Source organism: Macaca mulatta, chromosome 3 (genome assembly GCF_049350105.2).
Source record: "Macaca mulatta isolate MMU2019108-1 chromosome 3, T2T-MMU8v2.0, whole genome shotgun sequence".
In the NCBI taxonomy this organism is placed as follows: domain Eukaryota; kingdom Metazoa; phylum Chordata; class Mammalia; order Primates; family Cercopithecidae; genus Macaca; species Macaca mulatta.
The window spans coordinates 128,721,710-128,741,195 of NC_133408.1; the positions used below are offsets into that span (position 1 = coordinate 128,721,710).

The 19,486-nt window shown below is 39.9% G+C and overlaps 1 protein-coding gene and 1 non-coding gene across 5 annotated transcripts in view; one reads left to right on the plus strand and one right to left on the minus strand.

Annotated features, from left to right (window-relative positions):
• Positions 1 to 19,486, minus strand: part of CDK14 (cyclin dependent kinase 14) — a 727,116-nt gene that overhangs the window by 584,482 nt on the left and 123,148 nt on the right. For 2 of the 4 annotated variants that reach the window (XM_001102520.5, XM_015134131.3), the window contains exons 1-2: positions 11,147 to 11,907; positions 3,908 to 3,939 (exon numbers count right to left, since the gene is read on the minus strand). In XM_001102520.5, the coding sequence (XP_001102520.1) occupies positions 3,908 to 3,939; positions 11,147 to 11,237 (123 nt within the window). In that variant the 5' untranslated portion in view covers positions 11,238 to 11,907. Of the gene's footprint in view, positions 1 to 3,907; positions 3,940 to 11,146; positions 11,908 to 19,486 lie in introns of those variants that run through there. The other 2 variants (XM_028846085.2, XM_077998072.1) reach the window with 1 other exon arrangement.
• Positions 801 to 905, plus strand: LOC114677275 (small nucleolar RNA U13). Its single transcript, XR_003728561.1, has one exon. It is a non-coding gene; the product is annotated as a small nucleolar RNA U13 (small nucleolar RNA).

Consider the following 19,486-nt stretch of genomic DNA (forward strand, 5'->3'; position numbering starts at 1 on the left):
GAGAAGTTGGGAGGGGAAAAGGACTGAAACTAATAAAATTTTACTTGGGATGTCTTTAGAAATGATTAGTCCACCCAAGTAAAACGTGCAGATTTAGCCCACAGAACATTAAATGACTAATATTGTAGTCAGGGACCAAATAATGAAATGAAAAACAAAATGATCATTCATAGAATGTCCCGTCTCCAACTATGACCGGCTTCAGCAAAATTCCCTATTGTTTGCTTATTGTAAATACCTGAAGGCTTCAATAATTCCAAACTGTTCAATATAAACACACACACAAGCACATGCATGCGCACACAAACACAGCCCAGTTTACAACAAGCATAGTTCCTGAATATAATTCCAGTCTGGTTTGGGCATTTCAGTCTATGATTAAGTAAGTCTGTATTTCTTTTTCTCCTGTGTTCAAGGTCAAACATTTGACACACACTCTAGAAGCATCCTCTACATGAATCAGGGAGTTGCTACCAAACTCCTGCTCAGGCACTCTCTGGAAGAGGCCACTCCTTGAGATAAGGAGCCTTCCAGCTCATAAATACTGAATAAGGAGAGTTGCCACACCTTATTGCATACCTAAGAAGCTGACCCAACCCTCAAAGTTTTAAGACTCAAATCTGAATTGATTCCAATGTACTGTAGAGTCCCTCAGCTCCAGGAGAGAGAAAGAGAAAGAGAAAAATAAGCGTTCAAGAAAATTTCTACCATTATAATCCGATCACAGAAAACTCAGTTCCTATGTACCAAACAACCAGAGTTTCAGTGCTTTTTTCTGATGTGATAAAGTTGTCATTTTGATCCTTTTGTATAGTTCATAAGCGTGATGACTAGGGTTTCACCTCATGTGTAAGACGTGCCTCCCTCAAACCTTATTACAAGGTCAGCACATTACCTGTCTGACATGAAAACATGAAAAAGAAGTTGTAATCTTATGTTGGTTGTTACATTATTTAGAATCCTACATTTAGAGCTAAGAGGCAACCTGAAGATCACAGTTCAACTGATTTTACAAATGAGAATGTCGAGGCCAGGGTAAGTTAAACGACCTGCCCAAATAACTAGAAAGTGGCAGATGAGAATCCACACTACCTGACACCTAATTCATCACTCTCTCTACTCCTCTACAATAGATATTTACTCGCATTCAATAGATACTTACTGAATGTTAACTATGTGCAACACACCCAGGGATTAAAAACTTGAATGCAATCATCCCCATGTGGAATCTAAACAAGGGTGGGCTTTAGATAATACTTTCTCAGTTTTAATATGCAAGTCATCACATGAAGCTTTATGTGAAATGTTAAGAGGAATATCTGAAATTAACTTTCCTCATAGCTGTAATTCTTCATTTTTAATCCTTCCATCTACTCTGTAGCCCTTCCAACTACAGAAGGTGGATGCCAGAGTGAGAGCATTGATGATGATGATCATGAAGGCAATGAAGATAACACCAATTATGAGATATTCCCTTTTTGTGAGCCATTATTCTGAAACCTTTATGTGCGTTAGCTTATTTCATTCTCTCAACTACCTTAAAGGGAAGATACTATTATTATCTCTATTTTACAAAGGATATGAAATGAATAAGTCAAACGCCCAAACAGGGGATAGTTGAATTAGGAATTATACCCCAGCATGGCTTCATTACTACTATCTCCCAAGCTTTTCTGGCCTTGAGTCTTTCCTTCATTAGCTGGAAATTACCTGCCCCTTCTGGATCTCAATTTCTTTATCTGTGAAATGATGGAGTGGGAAAATTATTATTTCCAATGGATCTTCCAAGTCGAGCATTCTGTGATTTACTGATTTGTGATAGTTACCAATCTCTTGTGGCAGAGGAAGGAAACCACTTTGCAAAACCTAAGGATGATTTTGACCCAAGTTACAAACTCCAAACCTTTGACTATGCAGAGGTTTCAGAATAACAGAGAGAGGGAGCTGTTACCAGCCTCAGGTGTTTTTTAAAGCTAATCACTAACAATAGTGTTTAAGCAAGAAAAAAGGTTTTCAAAATTCCTAATGATTATTAGGAAGAGTTTGTAAAAACATGGGAAAATATAATGTTATTGTACCAAAGAAAAAAGCAGGATATAATAATGGGCTGCTTTTTCAAAACACGGGGAAAGCAGCAAGAACATTCAACAGTTGTTGTATCGGGGTAACAGGATTTATGAGATTTTTTTCTTTCTCCTTTTCCTTATTTCTCTCTTTTTTATGTAAGCTTAAATTATCGCCATAATTAGAGGGGAAACTTTCTTTACAAAGAGAAAAATGGTGCCAAATATTCTCATATTGATTTCTCCCGAAAAGAAAGAAAATACTCTCCTGAAAAACATCTCAATAACAACACTACAGAAATTCCAGAAATACAGGTTTAGAAGAAAACTCCACTATTGCACACTATGAAGGGAGAAGAAAAGACTCCTCTATTGCTTCAAGTCTACAAGAATTAAGTTTTGTAGAGGATGTCACAGGAACATTGGCAGGGAAAGTTGCTTCAGAGTCCAGGGACACACAGGTTTGTAAAGCTCAGCCCAGGAAAAAGAGAACAGGTGCAGCAGATGAAGCAGCAGACCGTATCAGCCAAATGACGCTGGCCCCATCCAGAAATCCCAGCCTGGAGCAGGTTCTCCCTGAGCAGACCTGCCATGCACCACAGCCAGCCACATGGCCAAGGGGACTTTCCATGAGCACAAATGCCCTTTCCTCACTGAAGTACTGCAGCAGAGGGAAGCCAGGTAGCATATTTCACGGAATATGTAACTATTAAAACAAACCACCAAACCAAACTAATTTATGCTTTCATCAGGCCTTAGAGTAAGCACACTGTATAGATAACACCCATGTTCCTATATAAAAACACAATGTAGGCCGGGTGCAGTGGCTCGCACCTGTAATCCCAGCACTTTGGGAGGCCAAGGCGGGTGGATCACAAGGTCAGGAGATCGACACTATCCTGGTTATCATGGTGAAACACCGCCTCTACTAAAAATACAAAAAATTAGCCGGGTGTGGTGGTGGGCACCTGTAGTCTCAGTTACTCGGGAGGCTGAGGCAGGAAAACGGCGTGAACCCAGGAGGCGGAGCTTGCAGAGAGCCGGAATCATGCCACTACACTCCAGCCTGGTCAACAGAGCAAGACTCCATCTCAAAAAAACAAACAAACAAACAAAAAAACACAATCTATATATACATGTGGCCCAGTTTACAACACAGATCAATGAGTGTGGCTCACGATGGTTACAACGAAACACTTCACTCTTTAGCACTGTGAAAACATTTTGTAAACATTCATTATTTCTCTAGTGATTCCCACTTTTACTACAAAAATTCAGGAATGATTGCAATTTTAAAATCACATTCAGGATGCTATTAATTACACATGAACTCTCTGCCTTACTTGAACAGTATTTTATACTGCTTTGTGGCAAATAGATCAAGACAGATCTGATATACAAAGAATAGGAAAACCAGAACATGAAAAGTCACCTTCTCCTTTGGGAGACTGACAGACAATATATGGCATCAACAACACATCACACCCTGATTCAGCTGAGGTCTGCAATGAGCCATGGTGCCCAACTTACCAACAGTTCCAGACTTGCCTTAAGCACATACATCACGCTGCATGTCTAAAGCACTACCACTAGCAAGAAGGCAACAACACAAAGGCCTGCATGTGTCTTCTAATTAGTTTATTAATTGAAAAAGACATATTTGTTACTTGCTACCAAAACTCATTTGAACGATTATTTTAAAATTTGAAAATATCATAATGCAATGAAATAAACAGATGTCATCTTGTGTGTGTGTTTTAAAGGCATTTTTTTCTGTTTCTAAGTACAAAGTTGGCACCTACTGACTACCTGGTACTAACATTAGATGAAGAAATGTAACCTACCTCATCAAAGGTGGTGTCATCTTTCTTCAAAGCTATAAAATAAGAAGGAAAAGGAAACAGTTATTATGAAAAATTCCAAAGAGACTAAGTTATAGAAAACAGAAAAAAAAAAAAACAAGGCAGTATGGTGTTTTCATTTCAGAAAGTAAATTGTACCCGAACCTGAATAACAATGTTATGATACAAATACGAAAACTGCAAATCAAAGAGAGAGAACTGCACAGCATGAATCTTTTTGAAATATTTTTCATAAATACACAAATAGAACTATCCTCCCAGATCTAAGAAAGAAGCACACATAACTGTTCCCTATGTCTTCTTTAGTTGGAACATGTTTTAATGAAAGTATAAAAGAATCACAAAGTAATCTTGAAGAAATTTCCCCTTAAACTCCTGGGTTTTGAGAAGATATCACCAATTGTTAGGATGACACCTACTTTGCATAGAGCCCTGAATGACACTTTCATACTGAGTAAAGAGTAGGTATGTTGATGAAAGACTAAGCCTGTTAAAATAAGCATTGCAGAGTGAGAGACATAATTTAAACATTTCAACATGATAAATTTCATAACAAAGTATTTCAAATGAATATACATTCAGAATATTTTATAGGAACCAGCAAATACTTCAGATTTATTTTAAATATGGTCATGTGTCACTTAACAACTGGGATACATTCTGAGAAATGCACCGTTAGGCAATTTCATTGTGCAAATGTCACACAGTGTACTTACACAAACCTAGATGGTATCACCTACTACATACCTAGGCTATATGGTATAGCCTATTACTCCTAGGCTACAAACCTATACGGCATGTTACTGTACTGAAAACTGTAGGCAACTGTAACACAATGGCAAGTATTTGTGTATCTAAATATAGAAAAATGTACAGTAAAAATACAGTATTATAATCTTGTGGGACCACTATCATATAAGTATGACTGTCCATAGCTTTAGAACTGGAATTTTTTCACCCAACATAGAAAGAGAAGAATTTCACCTACAGTTGGCAAACATCTAGTTCCTTACATTTTACAATTACTTAGAATGTTTCATATTAAGAAGAATGCATTAAATAGCTAATTTATCTTACTAGCTGGAGAAATGTTTCAAATTTACAGAACTGTGCATAGGTGTTTGCTGCTTTAAACCTGATTTAGTCTGGATAGAAGCACTTGGGTAGCTATTACTTGGAAAGCTTTGTTCTGACAAAAGCAATGAAAAGCAAATTATTCTGGCAATTAAGCTCTGAGAAAAGTAATGTGCCTAAACTGAAGCTATCATAGAAAAGCTTAGGATACATACTCTAACACTCGTGAAAAGGTTATTTTCTCTGTTTCATATATTTGTGTTTTCAAGAATGTGACTGTGGTGAATTAAGGGATGGATGCAGGTAGGCTGAGGGAAATAAAACGTTTCTAAAAGTTTCTTATTTTTCCCTTTTGCCTAATAAACTAATCTTTCTTTATTGGATAACCATTTCTTCTGAAAGTGAATGGAAAATAAAAAGACAGTCCTTTGTTGTGAATGGCTTATCTTGCATTCAATTACCTGCACATGTTTTAATTATGTATTTAACTTAACCTACATTAAATCTAAAATAACCTACATTAAATCTAAAATAATCTGTTTTGAAAGAACCATATTAAGATCCCAGCTAACTTCTAATGACTGCGTTTTCACTAGAATTTAACTTCTAAGCTACAAGGCTCTGTATAAATACCAGTCAACAATATTACTATACTGTCTACTCCCTCAACCCAAGGCGTGTCCTTTAATTAACATACTTGACTAATGAGTCCTTTACAAAACATTAGTAATGTAATTCTAAATATAGACAAGTTGCTCCATCTGAAAAACAAAATTCTTTGGAATAAGAAATTAATAGCCCATTGATTTCACATACAAAGTCCAACATAAGCAAATTACCATACAGCCTCATACCTAGCTCATTTAACAAAGATTAATGGAACACACGCACTATGTGGTTGCCATGCAAGATGCAAAGCTACAGCAGTAAACTTGTAATTCACGGCACAAACTTTTAAATATACTGTCTTTATTTTGGACCTTATAAAAGTTCTGGAAATTTAGCCATGTGTTTTCTTAAGCAAAGCATCCAGTGGTTCTTTTTAACTACAGTTGATACTACCCCACCAGGTGCAGTGGCTCACACCTGTAATCCCAGCACTTTGGAAGGCTGAGGCGGATGGATCGCCTGAGCTCAGGAGTTTGAGATCAGCCTGGGCAACAGGGGGAAACCCCGTCTCTACAAAAACAATACCAAATACATACATACACACATACATACATACATACATACATAAAATGAGCCAGGCATTGAGGTGGTGCCCTGTGGTTCCAGCTATTCGGGAGGCTGAGGTGGGAGGATCACATGAGCCTGGGAGGCAGAGGTTGCAGTGAGCCAAGATTGCACCACTGCACTCCAGTCTGGGCGACAGAGTGAGACCCTGTTCCTCTGCTGCCAAAAAACAAGATACTATCCCTTAGGGAAATGTAAATATGGAATGAAGACCCTCAAGTTGAGAAATGAAGACAGCAGAAAACTAAACTGTCTTGAACAGCGAGACTGGACTATTTCCTTCTTATCTCCTAGTCCTGACAATTCTCCAACATTCTGGACAAAGAGGCGGGGTCTGGAGGTACCAAGAGGAGAAAACAGAAGAAACTGCAAGTGTATTTGCTATGACATAAAGAATAGGAAGCCAGATTCTCTCATCTGCACAATACTCTCAAGCTCAAGGTTACCACAGAACACCATTACTTCACTGAAGTCATTCGCTGCTACATTCACACCTTACAGGGTTTCTTCTAAATACTGAGTCCTTGTCCTGAACAGCAGTTAACAGTGACAATAAACACCAACTTAAGATGTGTTTGCCAGATATTCATCAGGTCACTGATAAGTAAATTCTGACCCAAACAAGAATACAACATCTCATTATTGATTACATTCCCTGATGGCCGTAGTCATTCATGTAAATGTAAATCCACAATTATCTTGAAGGATTTCATGGAGTAACAGGCATATTACACAATTCTGGAATAGCCAAGGGGCATATCAAAATATTTCAGATCAGCAGATATTCTATTCAGTCTTCTGCTCACACATTGCTTCCTCTAGAAAGCTTCTCATGATTTCACTTAGATGAAAGTGGCGCTCCTCCTGTGTTCTCCAACAGCAAATTTTGCTAATCTTCATGGCAGAATTTGTTACTTTGTATTGTAAATGCCTATTCATTGGCCTGTTTTCCCTTAAAATCCTTGAGGACAGCGATCAGCCACATTGGTCAGCCAATCTGACTGTCAGAACAATGTCTACAGTGGAAAGGAGTTACTCAGTAATTATTTGTTGAATTAATGAGCCCTACCTCAATGGCAAAAGGAGAGTATCTTTTGAGACACACTTAAGTTTTGGTGTATGAAAATGATACATTGGTTCTCTCTTAAAAGATCATAGATATAAATTCTATTTTGTAGTTTTCAAATTAAAATATTTTGAAATTGCATTGGGGAAAATATGGTACAATAGTTAAATTTTGTGTCTGAACATTTAACCTTACATTTCTCTTTTCTGACATAATGAATTCATCAAATGACAACTGGACTCTAGAATTACACACTTACAGCACAAGGTAACAAACCCCAAAGTTCAGTGTAATCACAGCCTCTTCTTTTTATTTAGTTCCCTCACAAACCATATCCTTTAAAGAAATAGTATACACGGGGTTCATCTCAAATATCGCAGAGTATAAACTTCCTTTCTCTAGGAGATAGTCCAAATAAGTATGAAGAAATGTATTCAAATAAGTACGAAAAAATGTCAGTTTGACCTTAATCATAAACCGGATATTACATAAAGCCTTTCTTCTTCTAGGCTAACATTCAAAAATAAAAAAGAAACAAGAAAGAAAAGAGGAAATGAACCTTAATATACTTAAACTATTCAATAATTAAGTTCCCATTTGTCTTTGTTAGCCTAAATTTAAAAAAAAAAAAAAAGTGTGAGACAACTGTAGTAATTCCTAAATAGGTGACCATATTGACACTATTTAGTAGAAAACCATAAATACTACCGAAATTGATGGGTGCCTTTAAAATTCAATTACACCCATCTTATAAAAGAACCATAACTATATCATAGTCATTCCCTGGCAGATATCGTAAATTAGAGTGCTATGGCTTGAAAGCCAATGTGTTTTATAATATAGTAATCTCAGATCAGCTGTATTTGGGGTGGACAGTGACAAACTCAGCATGATCTCTGATGTGTAAACAAATTAAACATTAGCATTGCTTTATGTATTCAGAATTATTATTATTAATGATAAACACTGATCGGATATCAGATACTTTCAAACATTTCCTCATTTTCAATAAATGACTGATTAATAATTTCTTTCAGCTAAACAATAATATTGTACATTTCACCGTACAACAAGCTACACTTTTGGATCATACTAAAGCAGCAAAATAAAGTCAGTATGTCTATTTCAAAAGCCATCTTAGATTGGTTAAGGAGAATGAGTATGTTGCAGTGTGGATTATTCAACAAGAATAAACCATTCGCTCTTTGATCTCCTCTTGAAGTACCAGTGAAGAAAGGAGGATGATGGGGTATAAACAGAAATTGGAAGGAATAACGACAGCCTACGGTATGACCTTCACCTTGTGATAGATACTGCACTAGATTTTTCATGTATTTTATCCGTTTTAGTCTTCACATATATTCAACTTATATGAATATTTACAGATGAGGACTCTGGGCTTTAGAGAAATTCCACTGGCTGCCAAAGGCACAGAGCAAGCAGGGAAAACCAAGTTCAAATCCAGGCCTGCCTAACTCAAAACCACATGCTGTTTTAAGGCTGGCTACACTACAAAGTCAATGGCCACTTCCCTCTTCTCTTGCTTTCTATCTATAAGATCAGTTAAGTCAGTATGATGGAATCCCTAATAATAACAAAAACAATGATAATATATCCTGAACGTTTACTGAGTCTTTATTTAATGTGCCACACAGGACATGGTATGCATTATTTCACTAAAGCCAACAACAAAACTGAGTTATACATGAAAAACTGAAGCTGAGAGAAGTTGAGGGACCTCGGCTAGGCATGGCAACACCGGAAACACCCAGTCTGTGTGACACACAGTCCACATTCTTAACTCATGCACTATATAATCCCACAGTAAGCCCTCAACTCAACCACCTCTAGCACCTTAAAAATCCTTAGATAATCAGAATGAGTCCACTGGTTTTAATTTTGCAAATACAATATAAAACACCAAGAAAATAAGAAAATACAGATTTTGTTTCTGTAATGCTACTTTTAATGAATGTCCTTGGCTTGGTATACAACTATAATCACTTCAGTATCTACTTTTACAGTATTCCACAATGAGATCTGCAATTCAGAATCATACCTTCCATCAATACAAGAAATAATCAGCTGTGCTCACTGCACTGTATTCTGTGTCCTAAAGGGAGGATATAAAATCCACCAGATCTTAGAAGACATTTTAACAAGAGTTGGATTCAAAAGGAGTTTCACATCACTAAATCTCAGTAAGCTAGAAAATCCAATTAACTATAATACCCCCATTTGCCAGTATTGTACTTAATCCAAATTTTACTGATTGTCGATCAAAACCTTGAAATTATTTAAACATAAGGAATTTTTATATTAATGTCCTTGGTTTCTTACTGAGACTCAATTGCAATGAATTATTTAACACAAAACTGGAGGGGATCCAACAGAATCATTAGCATTAGTAAACATATAGTTAATGTGTTTTAAAACAGGGCTTAATGGACTCCAGAACCCGCGTCTGTGAAGGTTTGGGTCAGGGCTGAAACATCCTCGTTAATAATGCACACGACTCAACATTTCCCTCTCTCACACTCTTCTTGGCTTCAAACTTCATATGAATGCAGGGACTCTCCATATGTATCTCCAACTCTGAAGAGTGAAATTAATATCCAATACATGCAATAAATAAAACTAAAGATTGGTTTCATACCATAACTTTACAGTCATCTTGGGAAATATTTTGCATACCAACACAAAATTTTAAGTTGAAAGACCAAAAAAAACAAAAAACAAAAAACACTTGGCTACATTTCGATCCATTGCTCTCTCTCACTTGAAGAAAGTTTGTATATCTCACAATGAATGGGTGGAAGAATATCTGTAACACTCATGTGCATCCCAGGGTTTTATTTTAAGGAACTACGTACCTTTATGCTTAATTTCCATTAACACCTTTGTTAACATGGACGACATTTTAAACAAGTGAAACAAAGACTAGGCAGCTTCCTAGGGACTCGCAGGGATTATTTTTTGTGGCTATAGCATTCTCTTGCTCAGGGTAGTTACGTGTATCAGTGAAAGTTGTGACAGTGGGGGGGGGGGGGCAGCTACCTCTTCAGGTTAAAAGGGGTTTTCTATGCCCCATACTCAAAATCTAACAAACCCATTCCACGTGACACTGCTGTCACCCTATTACAACCTGTGACATGCATTTATTCCTCACTGTCCTAAACACTGTTGGTCAGTTGGTTGGTTGGTTTAAAGACAATAGCCCATGAGCTCTAGTAAATGGAACAAGTTCCGGAGACATTCCTAAATGTCCAGACAACTCCACAGCGCGCATTTCTCTCCAGTCGCGGGAAGATTCTGAGACCTCGAGACTGAACACCCAAATCTCGCTTTCCAGGACCCGAAGTACCGAACAATAGGTCCCAAGGTAACTGTCCCACTTCCCTTCAGGATGAATATGTTAAACAATACCAGGGCACAGTCTAACGTTTCACCAATTTCCAAAGCTAAATTACTGACTAAACGCCCAATATCAAAGTCTGTGCGCAAAAAATAACAAGTGGCCCAAGCAGCCGCGCAACCCCTGGCGCGGTGGGAGCCGAGGGGTTCCCTCGTCCGTCCCCCACGCGCGCGAAAGGGCGAGCACTAGTGGCGGAGGAGGGGGGAACCCATATTGTAGGCTTGAGAGAGACTACAAATGAACCCCCAGATCCTGAGGGAGAGGGATCTCTTTCCTTTGCGTCCTCGCCCTCCCCGGGGTCCCTAGCACTGTGCCCTCGACCCCCGCTCGCAACGCACCCCACGCCAGCCCCGCTGGCAGCTGCATGGCTGGTGCCAGGGCGCGGGCCGAGGGGACCGGGCGCTGGGGGTGCCGGGGGCAGCGCGCTACTCACCAATGCGGCTGAAACTCTCCGACAAAGTTCTCCGCAACTTCTTCATCTTGCCGATCTTCTCGGCTGGCTGCGGCTCAATGAAGTCGCACATCTGGGCGACGCCGGGCCCCGGCAACTTCCCTAAACTGGTCCAGACCACAGCTCAGACAACGGCGAGGGCGCGCGCCGCGGGGAAAGCGGCGCCTCCTCCTCTTCCACCTCCTCGGCCGGCCGGGAGGCGACGCGCAGGGCTAGGGAGGCGAGCAGCAAGCAGGCGGCGGGCAGCAGGCTCCGCTCCGGCCTGGGCCGCGGCTGGGCGGGCGGGGGCGGTTTACGTGGTGCCGGGGGCGGCCGCGCTCGCCGCCGCCGTGGTGGCCCCGCGCCGCGCCGCCGCCGCCCGGCTCATTTTCCCTCCTTTGTAACGGAGAGAAGCGCGGCCGGCAGGGGGAGTGGTGCGGCCGAAGGAGGAGGCGGGGGCGGGCCGGGGACAAGGTGCGGGAGTCGCCTGGCGCCCAGTGCGCGGGGCGAGGGCGAGTGGGCCGGCAGGAGAAGTTCTGAGCCCAGAGTTGCGGGCGCTGGGCAGAAGGAGCCGCGGCGCGGAACCGCCAGCCCCACCTCTCCTGCAGTCCTCCTGCTGCCGCCGCCACGCCTCTCCCTCGACGAAGGCCCCCGGGCGCGGGAACCTAGCACGACCTCGGCTCCCTGCTAGCCTCCCGCGTCCTCCGCGGCCCTCTGCGTCTGCCTCGCACCCCGGCGGCGCCCAGTCCCGGCCGCGCCCCCTCCCGGCCGCCCCCGCCTCCTCCCCCGCCCCGCCCGCGCGCCGGAGGATCACGAAGGGGCCGGGGTGGGAGCGGGCAGCGTCTGGGGACAGCGTCTTGGGCTATGGGGAGGCTACCGAAAGGAAACGGGCCGAGTCCAGTTGTTTAAGTGGTTTTCTCCTTCCACGAGCGCGTGTGAAAAAGAGCGGAGTTGGGTGGAGGGCAGCTGGAAGGACTGCCTCCTGGACTGGGTGCGGTAAGGCCTTAGGGATGCATTCAGATGTAGGGTGCCTTATTTTTGGCCGAGAAAGCTGTCAAGTGGAAGATCCAAGGGGAAAGGTGGGCCCAGATTTTTTTGTTGTTTGCGGTGGGTTTTTTGTTTGTTTTGAGGTCAAGTGCAGAAGCAGCGGAAGCTTCAACTGTAACCCTCCAGAAGGCAGGGATCATGCTGTTTCCCTCCTTGTCTCTGATCTTGGTGACACATGTAGGAGATTTCTGATAGGAATACCCGGTTCTGCAGTAAATAGCAGATACAGCCCTTGGTCTTTTTCTATTAAATTCTTAGAATATATTTCTGAATTGGGAGATTTAGAGGCTAAACAGATTCCGACTTCTTTTTCCCCACCTCAAAAACAGAACTTTAAAAAGGAGTGGGGGAGGTGTTTATAAAATCCCAGGACAAAGAGTTCCAGCAGCAACACACATCGTCTTCATTCTGAAAAAACCTGGTGCGGCGTGAGTTCCAAACGTCAGTCTCTCAGGGGAGAGAGAAGGAAGGTGGGGGAGGGCTTGATTGTGTTGATTTGGGGCCAGCAAACTCCTTATGAATAGAAACGTTAGTAATCTTGAGTCATCTGGCTGTGTAAGTAATAAGAGCTTGTGAGGGTGTGACAATGCTGTTTGGTTTGAAGGAAATTGGGGAGTTTATATTTTGTTAAAAGATTTTTTATCTTAAAAACTAGCCCTCTGCCTTCCTTAAATTGTGAGGTAAAACAGTGATTTGTTCTGCCCTACACTGAGCACATTGTAGGATCTTGATAGATTGCGGATGATAAAAGACAGGAAGTCAAGCTAAGTGGGGAGCAGAGGGGGGCAAGGAATTCGCCAGGAAAGTCCATATGAGTTAAAACGCAAAGCTGTTGGATCCTGGCTGCCATATCTAGATAATTACAGACAGCACCAAGGGTGGCCTCATACCGGAAAAAAGTTTGACTTTTACCACTTCCTCAGGTTAGTTAGGTAGAAAGTTTTCAGCAGTTATGAATGAAAAGACAAATTCAACCAATCAAAACACTAATAGGTTGTACGAGTCAACAAATACGAAGAAAGATTAATTTAACGAACTTTCACTATTATACACCTGTGACTGTTATCCACTGTGACAATGGCTGTTTCAAATATATAATATGTTAAATATATATTTTTTTACCTTCCCAGTATTTTTTTTTTTTAATTTTTTCGAGACAGGGTCTGTCGCCCAGGCTGGAGTGCGGTGGCGCGATTTTGGCTCACTGCAACCCGCTCCTGGGCTCAAGCCATCCTCCGACCTCAGCCTCCTAAATAGCTGGGACTACGGGTGCGCACCACCATGCCTGGCTAATTTTTGTGTTTTTTGTAGAAAAGGGGTTTCATCATGTTACCCAAACTGGTCTCCAACTCCTGAGATCAAGCAACCCGCCCGCCTTGACCTCCCAAAGTTCTGGGATTACAGGCGTGCAGCACCATGCCCGTCCCCTTTCCAGTATTTCTGACTTTAAAAAAGTAGTCAGCTTCTTCTTAAATTATGGTAAAAGCATACAAAAGTATGCACCAATTTTCTTAAATAAGATCAGTGTGTACTGATGTGTGAATATGTAAAGGCTAAGTGTGGGGAAAAGCATGTTTAGTATTTTAAACCATTTGTGGAAAAAATATATACACATCTATGTGTTTCTATATGCATAGAATATTCCTGGAAAAAAGAACAGAAAACTGTTGATTGTATATCCAGAATAGAGATAACTTTTCCCTTTGCAATTTATACCTTTAAGTATAGTTTGAATGTTTTATCCAAGAATGCTTTACTTTTATAGTAATAAAAATACTAATATAAACATAATGAATATATTCCTTTTCCCTACCCCACTTCGAAACTTCAGCTCTCCCAACTCCAGAACAACTTCCTGTAGTTACAACAGTATACCTGGCAGGAGAAACACCTGTTAAGCATGGGCCAAATAAAGCTTGGCAATTATGAGTAACCAACTTTTCATTATATGCTCATCTTGCTCCCTTTCGTGATTATGTTTTAAAAGGGCAAATTTTGCAAGAAACTGCAATGCAAAGAAGGACATTTTTAATTTCATACTTTTAAGATATGTATACTTATAGATTCAACTCTTTCTATTATTTGTTTCACATTTGCCTTCATCTTAACAGTGTAAGTTCAGGGACCCTAAGATATGAAACACATAGTGCCTGTTGCATACAGAATGTAAATTAATGTTTGTCAAATAAATATAGAATGGATTGTTATCACTGAGAAGTGATGTGTTGTCCTTGGAAACAAAGATGACTATCCAGCATCTGTGGAGCATATGTTTTTTCAGTAGGAGAATGGATCTGTGCCAGTTCTCCATCTCAGCTTCTGATTTACAAGGTTATAGTTTTGGATGGCCTGAATTAAAGGTGCAGTGTTCAAGTACAAAGAGATAAGCTTATCTAGAGGCTGAACCCAACATGTGTTGACCTTAACCAAATTCACCAATTAAAGGATACAAGTGTATTAGGAGTTCAGTAGTAACAACAGTGGCTGGGGACCCAGGACTGATGAGTTCTAGTCCCTACTGTCTATCACTAAGTGCTTTGTAGCCTTAGACAAGTAAGTGATTTACCCATTTTCTTATATTTAAAATGAGGGGCTTGAACTAGATAACCTCTAGGTCCATTCATAGCTGCAAAATTCTAATTCTAAATTTAATGGTGAGCCAGAAGCAATGGCCCATACCTACAGTCCCAGCTACTCAGGTAGCTAAAGTGGGAGGATCTCTTGAGCCCAGGAGTTTAAGACAAGCCTGGGCAACACAGCAAGACGCTATCTCTAATAGATAAATAAAATGTAATGATGAAATTTTCCCTCTTCCATCTTATATACTATAGATATATATATATACATGAAGAGTAAGTCATACACAAATAAGATAGACAAGGATTCGTTGACAAAAGTTATGTGAAATTTAAGATACAACATTTCTAGTCACATTACATATACATTATGCTTTTACTGTAAAATAAAATGTAGATATTTTCCATACAAGAAAAATATCAGGCTAATATGCTGGCAGTAGATTATAAGGGAAAGAATCCTAATTCAAGTAAGATAAAATATAAAAGATTTGATTAGAATCCAAAATACCAGCAAAAGCAGACTTATTGATCTGAAACAGTTTTTAAAATATTCTGAGAGAAAAGAAATCCATGAAACAAGGATACCAAGGACGTGAAGAATAGAGTTGGAAAATGAAGTTTAAAAAAGATATGTTTATAATGTAAAGTTTTAAAATTTAGCCAAAGCATAGAAAGTTAAAGATTAAGACATACTGCCAGAGTGTAATTATTAAAGTGGTAGACATTTACATAAATAAATATCCTCTTAGAACTCTAAATAGTCAACCTATTTAACTAGTTTTAAGATCAAAAGTATACTTTTTGAACACATCAGGAACTGAAGTAACACAAGGTTAAATGACTTGTACAAAGTTCTCAGTGACTTATCAGTGAAATTGGCACATTGACTCTAAAACTCTTGTCACCAACTCTTATGTTCCAACTATTGACCAGTATCCAAACTTAAGGATTCCTTTTTTTTTTTTTTTCTTTGACAAAGAGCAAATTGAAATCAGAAATGGGAGTAAAATGGAAGGTTCCAGAAACCAGCGTATTCACAACTCAGGTCAATGAAGACTTCCTTCATCTCTCCTCCTTGTTCCATCACCCATCCATTGCCTACTCCTTCCTAATTCAGATCCTTTTCAGGTTTACAGAAATCACTGTCTGCTGACACAAAACCTCTAGGCTTGTTCAAGAATGAGACCTACATTTGTTTATTTTATAGGTAATTGTGCATTTTTTCATCCTACATCTCAAGAGACCGAGGGACATAAGTAAATTGATCTACTTGCCAATGACTATAAGGACAAAGAAGTTGTAAAAACATCTAAATGATGTTAAACATAAATTAGCTCAGAATAGGTTTGAAGAAGGAAAACTACCAGGGTCAAAGCATGCAATAAAAACTGGTAAGTTCCCCTCTCCCATTAAACCATGCTTAAATATTATATTGCATATCATTCATGTTTTTTATTGTTACATAACTTGTACTATAGACGTTTATATGAGAAAACATCTACCACCATTTCTAAGATACAGTTCACTTAATAATGATTTTTGGTATTACTTGTATTTGTGTTACAGATGTGCCATTAACTATAGGTCCCCATGAATGGCATCAATTTCAATGTATCATGTTGTATCCATCAAAACGAAACTTCCGAGACCAGCCCTGTAATTGAACCCTGGACATGGATGTGAAAGTGGACAGAAATTAATACCTTAGTGAACTAAAACTTTATGGCTTTTGTGTGGTCCAGACAAGTCCTGTTAAGGGCAATTAAGTTCAGAAATGCACCTTTTCTATCAAAAACATCCTAGTCTTTCCTCCCAGGCCTTTTGACAGTTCATCTGCATTCACATGTCTATTCTAATCAAGCACTTACAAACCAAAAAGAAAAAGTATCTATAGAAGTCATATTGATAGCATCATTGCACGTATGACATTCTCTAGCTAAAATAATTCAATATTTGTAATTATAAAATGTTACTATCATAACTTATGGTTTTATAATAGGCTATGAATTAATGATCTCATTTTATCTTATACTACCCCAAGAGGCATTATTATTATCACGAGGTTACACAAGAAAATGGGCCTAGAAATGCCAAAAGTATGCCCAAGATCATTACACAGTTTCCAGTTCTAGATTGACACACACTTGTTTGCCAAAAAGTTTCCTTTTATAAAGCATTTTTATCGCATGATGGTGGTCACTTCTTTTTCTTTTGATATACTTTGGGTATAATCACGATTGTCCTTATTGTATAAAAAGGAACTATTCTGAAGCAAAGAGAGTTTAAGAAAGTGGCCATACTCAGGTTAATAAATACATCCAAACTTTTAAATTACAACACTGTATTTTGCTTTTTCCTACGTTATAGGAAAGAAATTAAAAAGTGTGGTATTGAAAGATGTACAACTGACTTTGGAAAAAGGGTTCCTCTCTAATTGGTGTTTGTAAGTGATCTAAATAAACATTTTTAAACTATCATTTGTGGAGTCATTGCTACATACTAGGCAGTTGAAGACATTGCTTCCACTTTCACCATCACCCTATGAGTTGTCTTTTATTATCCTGTTTTACAGGTGAAAAAACTAACATTCATTGAAATCAAATTAATTTTTTTTTTTTTGAGACAGATTCTCACTTTGTCACCCAGGCTGGAGTGCAGTGGCGGGATCTCAGCTCACTGCAACCTCCACCCTGGATTCAAGCGATTCTCCTGCCTCAGCCTCCCCAGTAGCTGGGATTACAGGCGCCCGCCACCACCCGCCTAATTTTTGGTATTTTTTAGTAGAGACGGATTTCACCATGTTGGTCAGGCTGGTCTAAGACTCCTGACCTCAAGCAGTCCACCCACTTCAGCCTCCCAAAGTGCTGGGATTACAGGCATGAGCCTCCACGCCCGGCCTGAAATCAAATTAATTTCCTAAAACTACACAGCTGACCAGGCACAGTGGCTCACACCTGTAATCTCAGCACTTTGGGAGGCCTAGGCAGGAGGATTGCTTGAGCCCAGGAATTCGAGACCAGCCCTGGGCAACATAGGGAGACCCCATCTGTACAAAAAAATTTAAAAATTAGCCAGGTGTGGTGGCATGCACCTGTAGTCCCAGCTGTTCCTGAGCCTGAGGTGGGAGGATGGCTTTAGTCCAGCACGTTGAGGCTACATGAGCTGTGATCACACCACTGCACTCCAGTCTGGGCAAGAGTGAGACCCTTTCTCTGAAAAATAAAAAATGAGAAACACTACTCAGCTGAGTAAGTGTCAAAGTTACAGCAGAATTAGAAAGTCACGATTTTGCAACCCCGATGTAATAATTGATTGAGGCAAATAAATCACTGGATATATTTTTGTTGAGTAAAGAATATCAGCCAGGCATGGTGGCTCATGCCTGTAATCCCAGCACCTTGGGAGGCTGAGGTGGGTGGGATCATTTGAGGTCAGGAGTTCGAGACCAGCCTGGCCAACATGGTGAAACCGTGTCTCTACCAAAAATACAAAAATGAGCTGGATATGGTGGTGTATGCTTGTATTCTCAGCTACTTGGGAGACTGAGGCAGGAGAATTGCTTGAACCCCAGAGACAGAGGTTGCAGTGAGCCACGATTGTGCCACTGTACTCCAGCCTGGGCAACAGAGGAAGACTCTGTCTCAAAAAAAAAAAAAAAAAAAAAGAATACCCACATGGTAATTTTCTTAGTCTATCTGAGCTGCTTTAGCAAAAATACCATAAACTATATGTTTTATAAACAACAAATGTTTATTTCTCACAGTTCTGGAGGCTGGGAAGTCCAAATCAAGGTGTAAGCAGATCCAGTGTCTGGTAACGACCCATTTCTCATAGATGGTGCCTTCTTGCTTTGTTCTCACATGGTAGAAGGGGCCAAACAAGCTTCCTGGGGCCTCTTTCATCAAGGCACTAATCCCATTCATGAGGGCCCCACTCTTATGATCCAATCACCGGCAAAAGTCCCCACCTCTTGATATTATCACATTGGAGGTTAGATTTCAATGTATGAATTTAGGGGGAACATAAACATCCAAACCATAGCAGTAATAATCCTCTACAATGTAACCCTCTACAGATTACATTCACAATGGATTGGTTGGCTGTTACGCCCTTGCCCAAGTGATCAAACATAGACTCACCAATAGGGGACATCCTGAATGCCATGTGCTTCCTAATGTAAGGCAACAAGAGGTACCCACACCACCTATGTTGTATTCTTGCCAAAAATGTTCAACAATCACACAGGTCCAGAATGTGGGAACTTCTAGAAGATTATTGATCAGGGCTTTTGAAAGGGTATCAATATTCATGTTTGTTCATGAAAAACAAAGCAAAACAAGGCAAGGGTATTGTTCTATATTAAAGAGACATAGCAACCACAAGTAATGCACAAACTTTATCTAACTCCTGGATTAAAAAATAATGTGAAACCGCACAGTATTTCATAACACACAGCTTAGAAATTAAAATATTGACAGTGTATTTGATGTTGGATTCAAGTTAATTTTCTTAGGTGTGACAGGTATTTATGGATAAAATGTCATGATATATACAAATTATTTTTAAATGGCTCAACAACAAAAATTATGTTCAAATGATTTAATAGCAACATATGCATACATATAGATCTATCTCCATATGTATATATGCATATGTACACACACACGGGAGAGGGTAGTGACAAAAATGATAAAAATTGGTGAATGTAGGTGAGGAA